Source organism: Centroberyx gerrardi, chromosome 8, assembly GCF_048128805.1.
Source record: "Centroberyx gerrardi isolate f3 chromosome 8, fCenGer3.hap1.cur.20231027, whole genome shotgun sequence".
In the NCBI taxonomy this organism is placed as follows: domain Eukaryota; kingdom Metazoa; phylum Chordata; class Actinopteri; order Beryciformes; family Berycidae; genus Centroberyx; species Centroberyx gerrardi.
This window is the reverse complement of record NC_136004.1, coordinates 29,127,753-29,149,326: the sequence shown is the minus strand read 5'-3', so window position 1 is coordinate 29,149,326 and position 21,574 is coordinate 29,127,753. Positions and strand designations below refer to the sequence as shown.

General features: G+C 40.6%; 1 protein-coding gene across 1 annotated transcript in view; it reads left to right on the top strand.

The window, feature by feature from the left end:
* Window positions 1–21,574, top strand: part of adamts3 (ADAM metallopeptidase with thrombospondin type 1 motif, 3) — a 134,446-nt gene that overhangs the window by 84,467 nt on the left and 28,405 nt on the right. Inside the window, exons 9-14 of the mRNA XM_071917785.2 lie at window positions 7,085–7,228; window positions 9,087–9,219; window positions 17,335–17,448; window positions 17,587–17,732; window positions 18,323–18,498; window positions 20,016–20,149. Of these exons, the coding sequence (XP_071773886.1) occupies window positions 7,085–7,228; window positions 9,087–9,219; window positions 17,335–17,448; window positions 17,587–17,732; window positions 18,323–18,498; window positions 20,016–20,149 (847 nt within the window). The remainder of the gene's footprint in view (window positions 1–7,084; window positions 7,229–9,086; window positions 9,220–17,334; window positions 17,449–17,586; window positions 17,733–18,322; window positions 18,499–20,015; window positions 20,150–21,574) is intronic.

The following is a 21,574-nucleotide window of genomic DNA, read 5'->3' as shown; positions in this document are numbered from 1 at the left end:
TAACAATTGGTATAAAACAAAAACACAAAAAGCACATAGAGCCACAAAAAATATATTTATAACATTAAATAAATAAATAAATAGAAATAAAAAAAGGGGCTGAGTTCCAGCATGTATACATCAGTGTTTGGTTCAATTCACCCTCAATCCAGTCAGTTCAGGAAGTGGACCTTGTTCAAAATTCAATTATTGAAAATCTTTTGATATAAGAAGACTATCCTATCAAACCTGCTAACAAATACATGTGAATGAATACTTTATCATTAGTAAATAAACTGCAATTTCTGTTCATATTTTAATTGATGGAGTTGAAAGGCGAGTGGATCCAACCCCGCTATACATTCAATTATAACAAAGCTGTGGTACAGTGAATCTAAGGTTAGGGCTGGGCGATATATATCCATTTGTATCGCTTATCATCTATCAGTATGATCATCAAATAGAGTTGTGTTCAATGAATTATTCTCTAGAAACTGAATAAATGTAAATCTCCTTATCCTTTAACAGCAAATGCACATTTTTCCATGGCCAAGTAATAGGAAATGTTTATAAACCACTGAGTAACCGTTTGTAGCGTTTGGAGGAGGAGGCTTGCTTCTTTCTTTGTGTGTGTGTGTTTGCAGCTCCTACCAAGGACAGGTAAATGCAGGCTCTCCTCCTCCCAAGGTGACATTGTATTGGAGTACAAGGAAAGTAATTGTCCTTCCCCTTCATAACAGCTTTTGCACATACTATTATTCAGTGGCTTGGCTTTTTTTCCTCTATGATCTCAATGTTAAGTGACATCAGGGACCTTTAAGCTGGTTGGCCTTGAGCGTTTTGACAGCGAGCATCTTCTCCTTTATTGAATTTCATTGTTTGTTTATCAAGCACAGACATTTTAGATTATATCCTTACTCATCTGCTGATAATGACTCAAAAGACCCGGCATCTTTCTCCTCTGCAGTACATGTTACAATTAGCCTGACGACACCACACACACACACACACACACACACACTTGGGTATGTCAAGCAGAGTTAGGAATGATAACTTAAGATACACAGAGAGAAGGTTACGCAAGACCGGAAGAGGACAGCGGCAAAAACAAAGACATAGCCATTAGGGTGGGGGTTTGATACAGGCGCTGGGGTAAGGTAATACCAACAAACCAATATTGTGGAACAACAGTGGAGAGAGAAACATCATTACATAAGAAGTGATTCAAAACACTGATTCTCCCAGGCGGAGCTCTTTAGGGAGAGCTTTCCAAAAAAGCAGGTGCTCTGACATCAAAGGTCTGATCTGCTGAAGTCTAGATTTAGGAACGACCGGAAGGCTCCTGCCCCGGGATCAGCGGTTGCACTCAGGCTGATAAATTGTTGAGAGGTCAGAGATACAACTGGGGGCCAAACCTATGTGCTTTAAAATTGATCGGTAAAGTCTTCAAGTCAATCCTGAAGCTAAGAGGTGAGCAGTGAAGTGATGCCAGAATCGACCGTTTAAAAAAAAATGCTGAATTCTGTACAAGCTGGAGGCGTTGGAGAGACTTTTGATTCAGGCAGTAAGAGAGTAAAGAGAGTTGCAGTAGTCGAGGGAAGAGGAAATAAAATCGTGGGCGACTTTCTCCAAATTGCTAGGCAATAGAAATGGTTTAATTGTAGAGATAGTTCTTAAATGAACACAACTGGACTGGTAGGAAAGCTGTAGAGTCAAACATAAGGAATCCAGTTTATGTTATTATGGGGCCAAATAGTCTTCATTAAGTTGTAAATCCGACACTTTATGGTCAGCAAAGCATTATTGAGGAGCAGCTAATCTATATGAATTTCTGGATTTCAGAGTTATGTATAGCTGCATATCATGTATCTACAGATAATGTGGCAAGATGAAGCATGTAAATAGAAAAAAAGAGTGGGCCTAAAATTGAACCCTGAGGAACCCCACAGTTAATATCTGCTGAGCATGATGATGCGTTTCCAATTTGAACAGAACAGGTGCTGTAAGAAAGATATGAGATGAAGCAGTTTAGTGCAGTGTCCTTAAAGGAATACACCATGTTTTGGGAGATGGGCCCCTTGTTAAACTTTACCATAGACACCAAAATCATCCATGTGTCTAGCTGCTCCAGTGCTCCATGTTAACATATAGCATACACTATGTTGTGATAGGTGGTGATCAATTAAGATGTTGTTATCTTTAGTGTCACAGGCTGCACTAAGATCTAGAAGGACTAAAATAGATCTGCTGCCGTTAGAATATCATTTTCTATATAAATGAGGGCAGTCTCTGTACTGTGTTTTGCTCTAAAACCAGACTGAAGTGTCTCAAAAATGAAATTTTGCTTCACGAAAGTTGAGCAACTTGACAACTTTCTCTAAAGGTTTGGAGATATGCCTGTAGCTGCGGATATTGCTGCTGAGACCTGGGATCTAGGCTCAGATTTTAAGGAGTGGCTGGACCACTGCATGCTTAAAATTATATGGTCCTCTATAAGAACTAACACTAGAAAATTGGTGGGAAGATTCAAGCAGCTGAGACAGCGAGCATCCGCCCTGCCGAAGTGTCCTCGAGCAAGACACCGGCCCGGTCACAATGTTCCCCGCACTAAGCACTGAGCCCTCACGGACTGCGTTGACGTCACCTGTGTGTGCAGCGGTCACGCATGAGTGCAAGAAATTGTGAGGGCTGGGAATGGTTTATGAGGAATGGGACAGCACTTTGTGGCCTCACATGTTGCCTTGACAACGTCAGACGTTGCTATCTCCGGTCAATTAATCAATTTGTATTTTACTCTTTGTTTACGTTTTTGTCTAAGCAGTGTTATTAAGCTAAAATGAAAAAAATGTTGATGAATAATGTTAAATAGGCTTAGGTATATGTTTTGCAACATTGCAAAGTGTATATATTATATCGATATTAACGCACAAACACTATGAATTCTTTTTCTGTAGGGACGGCCCTAAACCCTCGCAGACTTAGCAGGAAGGTCAAAAAGTCTGTGAAGCCGTGAGAGCGGATATTGGGATTGGGCCAGTTTCTCCTTCAGGGATCAATAGAGTATCACAGAAAAAAAGCAAAAAAAAGCCTCTCTTTTCCCTGCAAGTTATAGATGTTGACGCTGTTCTCAAAGGCCTGAATCACTCCTCTGACTTCCTTCCCTCCTGTGTAACACTTCAGTTCCTTCCTGTGTAACACTTCAGTTCTCCTTCTCAGAGCTTCACAGCGTGATTTTGACCCTTTTTGAGCAAACCAATTTATTTGACTAAAAGACAAGCCGCTTTGGTTCATAAGGGCACTGAAAATACAATGCTTGAATGATCAACTTTGAAATCAGGGATAATTATATATTGATGAGATGAGATGTGCTGTGGCGGTGCTCGAAGATCACTTGTCTGCTCAGTTAACCCGCACACTGAAACCTTCAGTGACCACCAGCTAAGCTTAGAAATCCTAGAGCGAGCACATGCACTCGTGGTCATTAATTATCCAGTCGCCATGGTTAGGAGTTTTATTTAATGTGACGTCTCAAAGATGTCGTGGAGTAGTGTCAGGCTCATCATTGCCTTTGGCGTGCGGCATTAATCAGCAGGGGAGAAGGGGGTAACTTGAGGCTGTCATTAAAATGAGCCGCCACCTTGTTTCTAGGCAACCATACACAAAATGACTAATGTGATCACAGATTTAGAAAGAGTAATTAATGTGTCTGAATCTGTGATGGAGGAGAGCATATGGAGTAAGTGGTAAGAGAGCCAGGTCAAAAACTGTGAATTTTCCTACGTCAGGTGATTTCATCATGGTAAAGATGTGAGAATGGAAGTAGAGACATTTGAGACTTTATTTTATATTAATTTAAGGTTTTGTAAGGTACAATATGAGGTCATAAACTTAGTATAACTGTGATCCTGAGTTAATGTGTGAAGCAATTTTGTCAAAATGGTGGGGCAAGTTGAGCCAATGTCTCAGCCCGCCACAATCTAATTACATGTACATTTTATTAAAATGTAGTTAATTTAAACACATATATGTGCTCAAGTGGTATTTTCTAATATTACGCTGCAGAGATCATTACGCCCCGAGACTTCAAACACAGAACCAACAGGGGTTCAGCTCCCTTGGAGGATCTACAAAGCAGCCAAGGAAATGTCAGAAGGGAAGTCGATATGATCAGTGGCAGGAGAACAGAAGGTAGACAGTGTGATACTGAGTGATATATTGAGCAAATTGACAAAGGAGAAGGACCATGAACAGGTTGTGATAGGCAGACACACACACACACACACACACACACACACACACTGCACAAACATTGTGTTGATAGTTGTGTTGACCCAAGTTGTGCACCTTTATCCTTTTGGAAAAAAAGAGAAATTTAAAACAAATGGACCGTCCTCAGAAGAGACAGAATATCTCCGGAAAGGCCCTGGTGAAAGGACTGAAAAGGACAGAAAAAAAGGTTTTAAGTTATGTAACATTTTAATCCCGTTCAACTTCCCCCATCCTTATCCCAACTTACTCCTGCAAAAAGACCAACTTTTTAAGTGGGTCATATTTCTAAAATTGTATTAGCTACAGAAAATAAATGTCCAAAAACCTTAAAGTATGCATAGCAATTATCGTTTAAAATAAATGCACGTTTATTTTGCACAAAATGTAAAGTCTCATTTTACCCCGCTCTCCCGTACTACAGAATTAAATGACTTAAATCAACAAGTCCAATAAACATACAGGGATTTGTGTTGGTGACATTGATGAACATCATGTCACTAGATGACATTGAACTCATCTAGTGACATAATTGCGTATTGATGTCATGTTACCGGAGCAACAGGACCTCGCATTCGGTGCAAGCACAGTGCAGGACGTATGATAGACAGCAGACTATTCATGTCGCTCTACATAACAAAGCCCCAGCTCCCAGTTCTTACATTCATACATACATAATACTACCACCTACCTCTCACATATATACTTCCATACCACACATCTGCACATACAACAATAATATATACACATACAATGGCATCAGAGTCATTAATCTCAGTTTTTCAGTAAAAAAAACGCTGCCTCAGATTAATGCCATGTATTTCTGAAACTATGCCCCGGGCTCTGAACGTTTTTTTCTCAAACCTAACAGTTATTAAACTTACTCAGCAGATTAAAGACTGTACACTCTCTGTGGAAAAAGGGCAGGATATGACAAATGATGCATAATGATAGCCATGTAAACACACACACCTCACAAGGAGACGCCATAACCATCTGTCATTTCAATCACAGTGTAAATGTTGAATTGTTTACAGATGGAAGGTAATTGGAGCCAGCAGGTTATTTGTCACTCAAAAATATCTGGTAATAATAGTAATAATGACCTTATAATTGCACTTGACAAACAATCCACTATCTCCAATTACTGGGGGGATGTTAATAGGAGAAGTCTGGTGATTGGTGTTTTTATCTTCGTCCAGAACAGACATATCAGTGATTTTCTCTGACTACCCTTGAAAAAAATCCTCAACTAAATGATCTACTGTATTTTGAATTAACTGTGACGTCCTGGGGTAATTATTAATTCCATCTGACCTGACATCTGGTGTTTCACGCAATTACCGACTAGCGCACCTGCCGTCTCCATTACAAGGGCCATGTAATCAGTGGCAGGGTGTGAGCAATGACATGGAGCCACTGGAAGAGAGTTTTGCCTCTTTTGCTGTGTTGTGGGGCAATGTGACACATTCACACTGGAGTGAAAGTAAATTATTCTTAGGTCCAGATGACTGACTGAAATTACTGATGTGCATGGGCCAAAAAAAAAAAAACTGCCTTCCCTTGGTAATACTAACCTGGACAGGGCTAAAGACTTAAAAGACTTAAAAAATGGCGTCCCGGTGGCTCAGTTGGTTAAGACGCAAACCATGTAATGTTTGTCCTGGGTTTGAATCCGAGCCTAGGACATTTGTCACGTGTCGTTCCCCTCTTTCTCCTTTCTTTCCTGACACTTGACAATGACTACGTTTACATGGACAGCAATAATTTGAGTGTTGGCCTTATTCTAAATAAGGAATGGGTTAGGGTCAATAAGGGGTAAATAAACAATAGAATTCTGTTTTTTGCGCGAGGACTCTATGTTTTGTTCCTTATTCTAAGTAAGAATAATATTCAGATTAAGCTGTTTAAATGTGTTGCTTATAGATCTATTCCTTTCACATTCCTGTTTACATGCTGCGGAGCAAAGTCCGATTAACAGGACAAAGGAGAATCACTGGAGACACAGAACGTTTAAGACTTTATTGAAAACCCTGAGCTTGGTGGCAGTTTCAGCCTCACCCCAAACATGTTGAGACTTCTTTTTTCTGACGTCAATCATCTTTTTCCTCTTTAAATAAGTTCCAGCGAGGAACTTATTTATAGAAGGAAGGCAGAGCGAGCGCCGTCAAGCGGTCGGATCGCCGCTTGTGTTACAAAAAGCCACAAATACTCCGATAGAGAGTCCTAGTTGGATTAAGGTGTTAACAGTCTAAAATGCCATGTCAATAATGAGACTAAAATCAGAATACTCTACATGTCTTAATGTAATTATTTGGGTTAAGGTAATCAGAAAATGCTGTTTACATGGCAATTTCTTATTCAGACTATTGTCTTAGTCGGGTTAATAACGGATTATCAGGGCGTCCTGGTGGCTCGTGCAACGGTGAAGTCCTGGGTTTGAATCCGGCCTGGGACATTTGTCACATGTCATCCCCCTCTCTCTCCCAGTCTTTCCTGTCTATCTCTACTTTCAACTGTCACATAAAGGCAAAAATGCCCCAAAATAATCTTTAAAGAAAATTATTTATATATATATATATATATATTGGATTATTGCATGTTAACATAGTCAATGTCAACTACCACAATAAAAAGACATTTAGTGCCTCTCTGCTTGGCACAAGTAAGTCCCTGCTTCATGCCAGATACAGGACACGAGCTCCTGGCCTATGAGTCATTGGTTCACACAAGGTTTATTTACTTACAAGCTCCTTGGGGAGGCGTATCTTGGTGTCTTGCAGTTTTCTTTTTTAAAATATTTGCATACCGTTGACCTTGTCTCTGCCTGCGGGAACAGATTGGGCATGGAGCACGACGGCCAAGGCAACCGCTGCGAGGACGAGACGGCGATGGGGAGCGTCATGGCCCCGCTGGTGCAGGCCGCCTTCCACCGCTACCACTGGTCCATGTGCAGCGGACAGGAGCTCAAGAGATACATCCAGTGAGTCCAGCCTGTTGTTGATCACATTCACATTATTCAAAAACTGTTGAACAATCCCTGAAATGTTGCTTCCCGGTACACGATGAAGTCATCACTAAAGATTTTCTGTTTTCCAGGATTTAAAAGTAATGAGATTTTTATATAAATATACAATAAAATATTTATTTTTTAAATATTTTTTTGGGGGCATAAATTGTCAAATAGGTGTACAGTATGACAGAATGAGCTAAAAAGAAAAAGTCAAAAGTCATTTTTCATTTTAGTGTGTTTAAGTCGCACTGAAATGAAAAAATGGCAGAACTGGGCCTGTATTTATCCAGCTTGTTCAAAACAGGAATGCTGGTCTGTGATTGCTGGTTTTGGGGACATGACCATATTTACATATTATATTACAGTTTAGGATCCTTTATGCATACGGGGCCTGGTTGCACAGACTTCATAACTGTATTTATAGCATTTCGGCATGATGCAGTATCAGTTGTTTCAGTGGGAGACAGTGGGGACTAGATGGCAGCAGGGTTTGAACCCAAGTGAATGAAGTAGATAGGATTACAGATGCAATATGGCTGCAGTTATAGGTCTTAACCACCACACTGTTCTCTTTGCATTAAGCCTTTGATTATCACTCTATTCATTTATATTTGAGTTTATGGTGAGGTGAGTAAAAAGCCAACTTTACTGTATCACTTGTGGAGAAACAGTTTTTTAAAGCACAGATAAACTGTTGGATACAACCTCGGTATATGAAGTATACGTATTTCCCAATGCTAAAATACTTTCACAGTGTTTATAAAGACATTGAAAAGCTAGACAACGTGTGCATCCACCCATGAATCGATGGTGTGTGTTCAGTTCACAGACATTGAGTTTTTCACTCAGCTGTGAAGTAATCAATTTGCATGCACCAAAATATTGACAATGTGTCAAAGGAGATGGCAAAGGCAATCTGCAATGTATTGGAATACAGTATGCCGGATTTCAGAGTGACTCCGGCTGTTGTTAGTGGATCCAGTGGAGGAAAAATAAAAATCAATACATGATATGGATCCAGATAATGTCACTGCTGTCTGATAGTGTAAGACCATGAACATGAAAGCTTTGACAGAGAGAGAGAGAGAGAGAGAGAGCGAGAGAGGAGAAAGATTGGTGAGATATAGAGGGAAAAGCCTTAAGATATTCAGATGCATTTAATTCTTACAAAGGACTATGTGTCTTTTGTAAGAGTTAAAGGGTTTAGCTGTGTCCATTGCCTTTAGAAAATGGCCAAACTGGGCTTTACTGCAGCTGAGCGAGTCACAGCTCACATCTCACCCGGCCCAATCTGTCCACAAACTGAAATACAAATAGCTGTGATTGAATTGAAAAGCTCTGCGCAGCATTCAGCTTTAATTTGTATGTTGTAAGGTATCAAAGTGATGCGTGTTCAGCCAAATAAGCAATTAGGAGCAGAACAACAACAAAACTCAAAATCGCAAGATGTTTTGCTGGTCACTTGCTCCAGCGCTGAAATTAAATGTTGATTCCAGGTGCATGAGATCTGCTTGTTATTTTCAAAAGTTTATTTGGCTTGTTGGCTGATTAATGAGGCAGTAAATTAAACCATGCCGTATCATGGCTCGGCCCAGCCGGGCCTGAATACAGCTAATGGAGATACGGCACTCAATTGATTTCATTGCAAAGTCTAAATAGGTCAGGAAATAGCTGTATTTTTCCAGATTTGTGAGGTTGGAATTCATCACGATACAAAACTTTAAATATTTTCAAATGTCACCATATCATCTTTGTCAGGATGAAAATATTGAATTGCTGTCCAGTTTTTGACACGTTGTTTACGGCTCTGTTCGTTTTGTCCTGACAGCTCGTACGACTGTCTTCTGGATGACCCCTTCAAACACGACTGGCCTCAGCTGCCTGAACTTCCCGGCATCAACTACTCCATGGATGAACAATGTCGATTTGACTTTGGAGTGGGCTATAAGATCTGCACTTCAGTGAGTACACCCGCAGGCATCAATTAAATGGATAGGCACTACCGATATGAACCCTGTTCCAGGAAAAAAAAAAAAAAGCCTGGCAGGGAATAAGCTGAAAGATGGAAGAGAGCGAAACTTCATTTGCTTTCAATGAGCTGAGAAAAATAAGATATCATCCAGCTAAAAATTGCTCGGGCTTGAGAAATGTTATTTGGAATGAACTCAGCGTAACGTTTTTGGGTGAGCTTGAAGTTAAGGGAGAATAAATGGCTGCAGATGTAGAATGCAGCAGATGTTGACAGCAAACCTCCTCAGAAACTGGCTTTAAGAACATGAACAGACTCCGCCGGCAGAAGCAGCCACTGAATCAGTGTGTACTTCAAACAGACGTCTGCTAAATTAGTGCTATCACACCTGCTGGTTGGCTCTGCAGCGTGGAGAGCAGATGGCAAGGTGATGAATATTCTGTCACCAGTTGTGTAAACAAGCTAAAGATGGTGAGACCCTCTTCCTGTGGGGTGTCATCAAGTAATTCATGTAACCTTTATAGACTTGTACTGGTGACCAGTAGGAATTGCAACAACACTGATAGAGCTAGTCTCCTCCTACACATGTTTCTGGCTCCGCCCCCTCCCCTCCCCCTGATGTACGGTGGCCTGTAAGTGATACAAACAATAAAGTCACATTGGTCAGAGCAGGGGCCAGTTGCATAAAGCTAGTTTAAGACTAGATTAGACTGGTCTTAGATTCTCAGGTTGGACTAGGCTAATTACTGTCTGTTACTTAAATATTACGACTAACTTATTTTGAGGTAGGAAAGTTAGCCCCTCCCCCCTGGCTATTCTTGAGTTAAGAACTTTTGTTGTTATGGCAACGAGTCGGCCTATCTGTCAGAGTGGGAAGTTTAAATACTGAAGCTATTTCCTATAAGATGCCAAATCTTTGTTTTTTGGAAAGAGACTGAAGAAGAGAGAGAGTCTTTAGAGTTGGAAACAACCAATTAGAGATCTACAACAATCAAGAAGTAGTAGGAACAGGTAAAGTGTCTATAGCCAGTTTGACTTAAGGTCACATTTAAGTCTAAGACTAGATCTATCTTTATGCAACTGGCCCATCTCTAGTGAAGAGGTAATATATCACCATGCTAAATACTGGAATAATAATAATACTGCGTTGTCATTTGCTGTTTTTGGCTTGAGAAGGAGGCTTTTTAGCCTTCGTAGCTGAAATGGAGGAGTGTCTTGAAAATCCAATAGGCAGGGAGTTTTTGTTCCGGCCTGAACAAAAAGTTTTGAAAGCCAGAAATCTCTGGTGAACTAACTGTGAGTCATTGGTATTGATCAACAACCCCGTCAAACCCCCTACAGATACTGTAATAGATACTTTAACTGGACCTGTTTCTTTCCTTTATTTACTCTAAGGAGCTGGAACAAAGGAGCCGGGGATTTAGTCATCCTTGGATTGGCAATTTCGAAAAAAATGTGTCCGTGTATGTGTGTGTGTGTCTGTGTGTGTGTGTGTGTGCGTGTGTGTGCGTGTGTGTGTGTGTGTGTCTGTGTGTGTGGAGGGGCTATGACTAAGCTCTTCACACATTGAATACGCTCTTGACTTTAACAGAGGTTGAAATTTACTTTTCAGTAGACTCCCAGTCACCCGACTTGTTCTGCTGTATCTTACATTACCTTTCTGATAGAAAGACGGAGAGATTAATTTTACTAAATTTCTTTCTCCTTACTGCCATTATTCTTCCACTACTCCCGAACCGCTTGAACTAGACTGTTATTCAGTGCATAGATAGTGTCATGGGAAATATAGTTCAGACTTGCTTTTTCTTCTGCTGCTATAAGATTGATCTAAAACTCCAGCATATATCCTCCTGACAGACATCTGTATCCAAAGCCATAATCCTTGCCGGTCTCATTAATGTGGACTGAATGGCAGCCAGTCCTCACTGACTTTGGAGGTGAACTGCAGTTTTAAGTAGACAAAGAAAACCATTTTCAAGCCGACCCACTCTATTAAATTCTCTGCTGAATCTATACTGAAACTGACAAAAGAACTTTTTGTTCAGTCATGTTTACCCTGTATAGACATATTTGTGTCGATTCAGGACCGGTTCATGTGATTTACCTTTGTAAAAATGACAGTTTTGTAGCTGACAGCACTTTGGGATGCAGCTGTACAAACTCAACACGGTGGCAGAATTGGGACTGGCCGATTAAGCAGCCATTGCTAACTTGCTATTGTGTCCATTCAATTATTTAGTGTAAAAACTGGAACCGGGTTAAACGCTCACTAACCGATATACAGGATTGGTTCATTAAGTGAACCGCTAAAACCCACTGAATGCACAAATCACTTACATTTGTGCCGTGCCTTTCGACCAAAAGGTGGCGCTGCCTACGTGGATAAACCAAAGATGTCAATTCAGAAACTGAGCTACTAACCCAAACACTGGCAACTGAACTGGTGAACGGACTGAAAGTATCGATATAGCGGATGTAGCGCCTGTGCCATGGAGTAGTGTGCTGTTTGGGTGTCAAGTAAGGACGACGATGAATGAATGAACAAGGAAGTTTGAGCATTTGAGATTTTTTTGCGACTGAGGATGATGAAGCACAGCCAGCCAGCACTGAAGTCATTTGTCTTTGGCAAATTTCGATTCAATTCAATTGTTTGATTCGACTCATTCACTTTAAAGTATGGTTCAAATGAACAATTGATTTGCGAATCAACCAATCCCCAGCGGTGCAGCAGCTCAGGGTTTAGCACTGTCACCTCACAGCAAGAAGGACCGGGGTTCGATAGCCGACCCTTTCTCTTCCTGTGTTCGCATGGATTTCCTCCAGATGCCCCAGTTCCCTCCCTCCATTCAAAAAAACATGCAAGTCAGGTGGATTGGAGACTCTAAGGCTGCGTACACACTGCCAGAATTTGGTAGTGACAACCAAATTTATCGCAGCATCTGGTAGGAAATTAGAAATAGTAGGAACAACTGCAGTGTTGAGGAAACAGGCTGGATAGCAAATTTGAGAATTCTCACAACACTTACCTCCGTCTCTTTCAAATTAACGATGATAATGTTACATAACGTATGAAGAGTTGTGCCTTAGGTCACATGACAACCAGTTGTCCAGTCCGGTTCTGGTACACACTATGCAGACTAACTGAATCCCCTCTCAAATTCGGTAGTCAATACCTGAATTTTTCAGGTAGTGAGTTTGGTTGTACAATGCTGTTTTCACTCTCCTTAACAACCGAACTGTGTGTGAACTTTACAGCATTAAGCTCCAATGAGGACTGACAACCGTATTTAGCTGCAGTGTGTGTGTAGCCTAAATTGCCCACAGGTTTGCCTCTCTGTGTGTTCGCCCTGTGAGGACTGGTGACCTGTCCAGGGTGTTTCCCCTCTTTCCACCCAATGCATGCTGGGATATGTTCCAGCCCTTTTGACCCAGGAAAGGAATAAAGGAAATCAATGAATGAATGTCGCAGCCAACTGTAACCTTAAACAAGCCGACCATAAATGGATTCCTAGAAGTGACTAGATAACATCAGAAGTGTGTATTGTGTAGCGTTTACACACAAATACTATCACAGAGACCATCTCATGCTATTGAAATAACACAAGTGAAAAAACCCTGTCAATCACACCTTTTGAATTGAGCACATAACACCAATTGGTTGATTTAAAAACAGATGGCGTGTGGAAGTGTTAACACAGGAAAATAATGCCCTGCATCATGTAGTAAACGTACTGAAAGAAGGTACTGTTTTATAACCGAAAACAAATTTGAAGTATCTGAAACGGATAATAGAAGAAATCCTTACAAATGCCAGAATATCTCTGCATCTGTACTTTCATGTACAAACATCCTACACTAGACTAAATTATAACTAAGTCCATCTCCTAGTCTCTCTCCAGTCTGCAGTGCTCTTCTCTGGAGGTGAAATTGGTTTATAGGATTATAGGAAAGGGCTGTATATGAACCTCACAGTGTTTCCTTTTGGTACTCTACAGGTATGATTCGAGTTTGAATTCTGAACATCGTTGTTTCCCCCAGACCTTTGTTAGTGTTGTCTGTGGCACCAGGAGCCTCTGACTTGCTGCTGCAGTGCAATTCTGTGATTTTCCAGCACATTTCAACCCAACACACACACACACACAGAGAGAGAGAGGGAGAGGGAGAGAGAGAGAGAGAGGGAGAGAGATGGGGAGAGAGAGAGAGGGAGAGAGTGCTGTACTTCATGCCAATAAAGCTCATTGAATTGAAATTGAGAGAGAGAGAGCGAGAGCGAGACTCTAGCACTATTGTGTGTTTTTGTGGCTGAGATGGTCTTATTTGTGTTTGGATATTATTCATCCTAATTTATTTGATGAACATCTTGTAGATCCAAATTGGGTTCTCAGTGTGGTTTTTGAGTTCATCATTTGTAACACACTTGATTTTGCATCTTATTACATGATTGGACAAAAGCCCGTTAATTAGATGATCAGAAATGCAAACTGAGACGGAAATTTTTTTTGGCGCCGTCACCTCATTTATTCATTTGCATATTTGGGAGTTGAGTCATAATGTTCCTCTGCTGCTTTAATCAGACACAAGATTTCCAAAAATTACAAACATGTGAAATGCAAAATATGAAAAAAATTAATTTAATGAATTTATTAAAAATGTTTCAGCAAATTATGCTACAAGGTGTCATGGAGCCGTAATGTGAAAACGTCTTAAAATATGTGTCTTCAGTGTGGTGTTGAAATGACATGCAGATGTGGCTAATCAGTAGAGTTCATGTTAAATATGCAAAACCTAATTAGCATAATAATTTCTATGGCTGTCAGCAATGGAGAAGACATGCAGCGGTAATCTGATTCCTTCACGGCAATCACTGCCATGGTAAATTCATTAATCATTTCTAATTAACCGGTGCAGATTCTGTGCGATGGAATGCACTTACCATTGTGTTTTATGAATAAGCACCTATCTTCTGTAAGGTTATCAAAGATAACCTTACAGAAGATAAGATAAGAATATGACTAGGTATCATTTGTCAATCAGTGGGACTTTGCCTCAAATCGTAACAATAGCATATAATGCTAAAAGGCCTACGATTAAAGTAAAAGTAATAATCTGTGTCAAGTAAATGTCTGTTTTGCTTCTCTTTCTCATCAACTGATATCACTCAGTAGTGATTCAACCTACTGTATATCCAGTTTATAAAAGCTTTTACATTTGCTGTTCGAAACATTCTGGAAGTGATGCATTTTACATTTCCAGTTAAATTACATTTCCAAATAAAAGAGAAGAAGAAGTGGATAGTTAGCATGAGCAGTGATAGCCACCATGGCTGAACAGACAAAGAAAAGAGCGCCACCTACAGAAATTCAAACTGCAGCAACAGAAAATCCAAGCTCCGCCCACACTGTTTGATTGACAGCTGATCTCTGGGAAGGGCAGTGCAGAAACACCACAGCAATGAGCGCTCAGAACCGAAGATAGAGACAAAACAAAACAACAAGAATCTTGCGGAGTACCACTTTACATAAAGATGCAACAACTTGTGTATGTATCTGTGTCATCTTACATTCCTTCCTTCTTTCCTTCCTTCTTTCCCTCCTTTTATCCAGGCTAGTCTGGTTGAGATTAAGGATATTTTTTTTGTGTCACAAGCTAAAGAGGTTCTTTTTTGGAAGAAGTCATTGAATGCTGATAATTGTCTCATTTGCCTCTGCAAACAGAAAGTTAACCAACCATGCTTTGCAGAAGCATGCTGCAGCGTATGCGTTCAGAGAGTCGTATTAATCTCTCTGTTCAGTGTTCGAATGCTGAATCACAATTAGTTTTCCCCTTCAGATCCTAATGAATGAGATGATCAGGGAAACCGCTTCTGAATCAGCAATCCCAATCTAGGCGTATTCAGTACCAACACAAGAATGATCACCACTTCCCACTGTCGGTATGAATTGGTGGTATGAGAGCATGTCAGTGCACAGATAGGAAGACATTTAAGATGGAGATGAAGAGGAGCAGAAACTGGGTCATTACAGCATTAGAAGATCAGAAGATTAAAGATACATCATCCTGCTGATACAGAATTCTTACCATGTTGATTATTGACAGGTACTGTATATATATCATGAGTAATATGGACAAATAATCTTAATTCCCAGAGTAGTAGTAGTAGCTGTAGTAATATTAATAGTAGTAGGAATAATAGCAGCAGGAGTAGCAGTAGTAACGGCAGTAATAATAGCAGTAGTAGTAATAGTGGTAGTAGTAGTTGTAGTAGCAGTGGTAATAGTAGCAGTAGCAGCAGTAGCAGTAATAGTAACAGTAGTAGGAGCAGCAGTAGTAGTAGTAGGAGCAATAGTATTAGTAATAGTAGTAGTAGTAATAGTAGCAGTACTAGTACTACTAGTAGTAAAAGAAGTAGTAGTAGTAGTAGCAGCAGTAGTAGTAGCAGTAGTAGCAGTAGCAGCAGCAGTAGTAGTAGCAGTAGTAGTAGTAGTAGTAGTAGTAGTAATAGTAGTAGTAGTAGTACTAGTAGTACTAGTAGTAATAGTAGTAGTAGTAGTAGTAGTAGTAATAGTAATAATAGGATAGAATGAAACTTTATTGATCCCTGTGGATAAATTAGGTCTTTGCAGCAGCAAAAGTAACAGGATTCAGCAGGGAAAAAGAGAATAGAACATAAGCACACAACAATAAGCAATAAAAACAACAGAAATAATAAAATAATCTAACAATAAAACCATTAAAATAGAATAGAAACAATTGCAAGGTTATACAAACATACTGTATGTTCTCAACAATTTCAACACGTTAAGTAGACTGTAAGAGTGGGAAGTAAGGGAGAGTATGGATTACCCACATGTATGGATTTAGTAGTGATTATAATACTTGAAACTGAGTGCCTTGGTTGACTTTTTGGATTACTGCTTTTTGGAATTCAGTTTTTACCAGCAAGTGAAGGATCCAAAGCTTTCTAGTGTCAGTAATAATAGTTTAGTGCTGGTGACGCTGCGTGGGAACGAAATTAGAGTTATGTGATCTCTCCCCTCCGTTCTACTTAGAAGTTCAGAAGATGCATTCTGAACTGTTTGCAGATGAGAAAGGGATTTGGCAAGAACACACAAAGAAATTACCCACTGTTCGAGACGTACCTCAACAGGGTGAAATAGACAGAACGGCTCTTAGTGGTTATCTCAGCGTCCGTGTTCACAAAGTCCCCTGGGCTGCTCCTGGATGGCCAATTTATGAGTCAATTCTCTCAAGTCGGTCTGATAACCCGCTAGAATCCTTAAAACACATCTGACTGACCTTTCCAACAGCAGGCTAGCAATAAGCCATTTCCAAAGAAAACCTTTTCAGTCCAATCAGCTTTAGGGCTGCTGATAGCGGAGCAAGTAACAACACTTGTAAACAACGATTTAGCCTGCAGGGCATCTTATTCCTCTGTGTCCTCTGTCTCTCTTTGTTAGATACAGACGGTTGTGACTGTGGAACACTCATATACCAGTTCATTCAATCTACTTCTTCCATCAGACATTATAAAAACATTTTAGTTTGTTGTATTTGTCCCAAATGGTTTGGAAGCCTCAAAAACTTCAACACTGCCCCTTCCTAACAACTATATGTGTAGTGAAATGTATATTGATTTTTGTTCAGGTCTTGCACCTTAATATAGCTGTTTTTAAACGACAAGACTGTAACTTTGTCTTTTAAATCAAGGATGTAACATAATACTTCTGAATATATAAAAACAAATTTGGAAGAAACAAATTTCGATCAACTGTATTAGCTGCACAGGAACATTTCTTTAAAATCAGCAATATCCAGTTGGCAGTGGTGACACAACAGCTTAATGAATATCCTTACGTGCAGCTTTCATAAGGAGTTGATGCAATACCTGATAAAATCATTTGTGACAAACTGGTGGAACAATGTATCAGTTTATTAAGCAGAAATTTCAAAATAAAAGCACTTGTGGCAATTACCATTTCTAACTGTAAAGCATCCCTTCGGGTTTCCATAAAACTTGAAACCGTTTTTCACAGGTTGTGTTTGTGTTTTGTATTTGCACCTCCCCTCTCAACTACCCACCTTGCTATTCATCTTTTCTGCATTCCAGTTTCGCACATTTGACCCATGTAAACAGCTGTGGTGCAGTCACCCGGACAATCCTTATTTCTGCAAAACCAAGAAGGGGCCGCCTCTCGATGGGACGGAGTGTGCACCTGGGAAAGTGAGTTCCATCCGTCCATGTCCTGTTTTCCCCCGGGTTCGCAGTCTCATTTACTGTGTCTGGAGAGGAGTCCTTTGTGTCTGGCTCACCTGTCCCCTCTCCTCTGCCCCTCTCCTTCACCCCTCTATCCTTTTGCAGTGGTGCTACAAAGGTCACTGCATGTGGAAGAACCCTAATCAGGTGAAGCAGGACGGCACCTGGGGCTCCTGGAGCAAATACGGCTCCTGCTCGCGCTCCTGTGGAACCGGAGTTCGCTTCCGGACACGGCAGTGCAACAACCCAGCGTGAGGAGCCGGCATTTATTGAAACATTTATTTGGTTCTGTGAGGTAGTATAAAAGATTGCTGAAACAAATGGAGGAAATAATGTAGGTTGACCGTTCCAATTGGCAATGCTGATAGAAGATTACTAGGGTTAGACCAATATATGGGGCCGATATTGGCCTTTTAATGAAAATCGGCGGTGAGGATGCTGTTTCAGAGGCTTTTCCACCCTGCACAGAACACATTTCTCAGGAAAACGCTGAATACTTGTGTTTTGGGGATTTTTTTGGGGGGCGTGAAAATGGTCAAATTTAAATATACAGATTACTGTCACAAAATATCGGCTATCAGCAGCTTCAATACAAAAGTATTGTTTCTAATGTTGTTATCAATAGTTAAGAATCCTTTTGATGGCACAAACCCTATTTTTGGTGTAACTTTTCAGGCTGTGTTATGCATCATCAAGTCTTTCATATAAGCTGCATAATGTCTCAGCTTCTCTAGAACTTTTAGGACACGATTAGTTTCATCACTCTTGTTTTCAAAGCAGAGCTTGTTGTTCGGTCCGTGTCTTTGTTGTGACGTTGTGACAATTTCTTCCGTTTCCCAAGGCCCTCCAACGGCGGCCAGGACTGCCCGGGGGTGAACTACGAGTATCAGCTCTGCAACACCGCCGACTGCCCCAAGCATTTCGAAGACTTCCGAGCCCAGCAGTGCCAGCTCCGCAACTCCCACTTTGAGTTCCAAAACACCAAGCACCACTGGCTGCCCTACGAGCATCCCGACGGTGAGCCGGAAAATGCCAACGGATTGTTCCTGTTCTTTTTGTAGCATGGGTCCCTCTGATATTTGAGGCCGTGTGCGGCTGCTGTTCGGTTTATGCCAGGAAGAATGATGAAAGATGGGGACGGGGTTTCTGCAGTCTCACAGGAAGAGTTTGGACAAAGGCGATGCTGCTGGATTATGATTCAAAACTGGGCTGTTCTCTGTAATTCTGGACAGAGTCAACACACTGGACTCTTTTTGTGCATGGAGAAATTTGCAAGTGTGTGTGTGTGTCTGCGTTTGTGTGCATGAGTAGGCCTATTTGTCTCATCTTCCTTTGTCCTTCTCTTCTCCTGTTGATTGCGGGGTTTTTTTTGGTCTCCCATCTCTGTGCCTGTATGCAGACAAGGTAGCATGCAGAGTTCACAGTTTGAAGCCATCGGAGCTTAAAATGTGCCCTTTCTGTGAGGTGATGGAGCACTACTGCGCGGATAAAACATGTATCCTCTTTCAATCTCCGCCTGTCATTTATCAGCCATTGCTTTCATCCCGCTTTTTCTCCATGGAGCCGTTTGCCGCTTATTGCACTTTTATAGATCCAGGTTTTGAAAGTCAGTCATGTAGAAAAGGAATAGGAAAACCCACTGTGATATTGCAGAGAGGCAAGGCGCTAAAGTGGTAAGCCATTGTTCCGTGGAAACCACAAGAGCCTGACAATTGACTATAGCACAGTGGTACATTTTGACATTGAGGTGGAAGATAGGAAATCCATGTGACATTACAGAAAGTAGGCAGTGAAATGAGAACAAACTTTTCCCATTTGTCAAGATATGCCAGTTCCACATGTCAAACTTTCACCAAAGTTAATCATTTCTTCCATGCCACATTAACAACTTGGTTCACATCAGGAGATGCTCACATTTTCATGACTGGACCTGGAATGGGACATGAGATCTGCCTGTTCAGGTTCTAGCTACTTTTAAGCATTTTAGCCATTCAGTGGCCATTTGGGCCAGTTCATTTGAGTGTATTGTTCTTTTTTCTAATATGTGACCAAACGCCATGAACCCTGGCACATTTGATATTACTATTTAACATCAGAAAAACGTTGATCAATAATTGATAATTCAATCATAATTTGTTGACCCCTGTTGTGTATTAAATAATTTAAAACTCAGAATGTAAAGATAAATAATCCATAAAAAGCAAGAAAAAAAAAAACCTATCTCCCACAATGTGCCTGTTTATCCATGTTGGGTGCTATGTACACTGAATAGAAAATAAATGCAACCATTTTCAAGATTTTACTTGGTTACAGTTCATATAAGAAAATCATTTGAGAGAAATTCTGGGCAAAGGAGAAATGCTCACTAACAGGAATGTAAACAACGTTGTGCAAAAGATTTCAGAGAAATACGCTTTTCATGGAAGATTAATGGGATATTTTAGCTCATGAAACATGGGACCAAAACTTTAAATGTTGCAATCATATTTTTGTTCAGTATATTTATTTTCCAATAATCTGTGGTCTCGTTTTAGCCAACAAGAGATGCCACTTGTACTGCCAGTCCAAGGAGACAGGAGACGTGGCCTACATGAAGCAGCTGGTGCATGATGGGACACGATGCTCCTACAAGGACGCCTACAGCATCTGTGTGCGCGGAGAATGTGTGGTAAGGACTTGTAAACATCATGGACTGTAAAAAAAAAAACGATGGACGTAGTGAGTGGGACAAAATTGGTAAAAATCCTTGTCAGTTGGCAATTTTTAAAAGTTTTGAAGGACTTCATTACCCAGAAATCATGCAATGTGATGTCAGTAAACTGCACTCTAATTGTCTTCTTCTTAGCGGCTAGTGAGGGTGGAGATGGTGAGAAAACAATCTTTTCGCAGCAAATTTAACCGTAGTTGGTGAGTCCATCTTTCTCTGGACGGAGCGCTCCCTCGCTGCTGTTTAGGAGAAAGTTCTGTATTTTGCTCCTAAGTTTTGATTTAGTACGTCCTGAGTGCTGAGATTTCCCACCTGTGACCACACCAACAGCTCAAATTGATTTGGGCATCTACAGCGTCTCAATTAGGACAAATGGGATGCTCATTCCTCTTTCATCTTACCTGCCTAGTGCAGCTTTATATCTGAGAACTGTTTGTTAGAAATGTTACAAGATTGCACTATTTACCGAGGGAGAGATAAGAACTAAGCACTTTCCAAAGATCATGAAAAATGGTGTTTATCTTGGCTTCAAACAACATTATTTTCAAGATTTAAGATGATTGTGTGGTGAACACACATCGTAGTGAGTGGGACAAAATTGGTAAAAATCCTTGTCAATTGGCAATTTTTAAAAGTTTTGAAGGACTTCATTACCCAGAAATCATGCAATGATTTCTGGGTGATGTCAGTAAACTGCACTCTAATTGTCTTCTTCTTAGCGGCTGGTGAGGGTGAAGATGGTGAGAAAACAATCTTTTCGCAGCAAATTTAACCGTAGTTGGTGAGTCCGTCTTTCTCTGGACGGAGCGCTCCCTCGCTGCTGTTTAGGAGAAAGTTCTGTATTTTGCTCCTAAGTTTTGATTTAGCACGTCCTGAGTGCTGAGATTTCCCACCTGTGACCACACCAACAGCTCAAATTGATTTGGGCATCTACAGCGTCTCAATTAGGACAAATGGGATGTTCATTCCTCTTTCATCTTACCTGCCTAGTGCAGCTTTATATCTGAGAACTGTTTGTTAGAAATGTTACAAGATTGCACTATTTACCGAGGGAGAGATAAGAACTAAGTACTTTCCAAAGATCATGAAAAATGGTGTTTATCTTGGCTTCAAACAACATTATTTTCAAGATTTAAGATGATTGCGTGGTGAATACACATCGCCCGCAGCCTTCCCCGTCCTAGAGCCGAACACTGTGCTTCAGAGGCGACAAAAGAAAAGCTCCGGATACCTTCAGGCTTTAAACTGAGAACAAAGAGAAGTCTTGTTCAGCTGATGTGTCTGTTCACATCGCAGCTTGAGTGTGACCTGGCCTTCGACTACAGAGGCAGTCTGCTAACAGAAGATAGCGGCCAGTCAGCATTTATAATCCAACAGCTAGTGAAG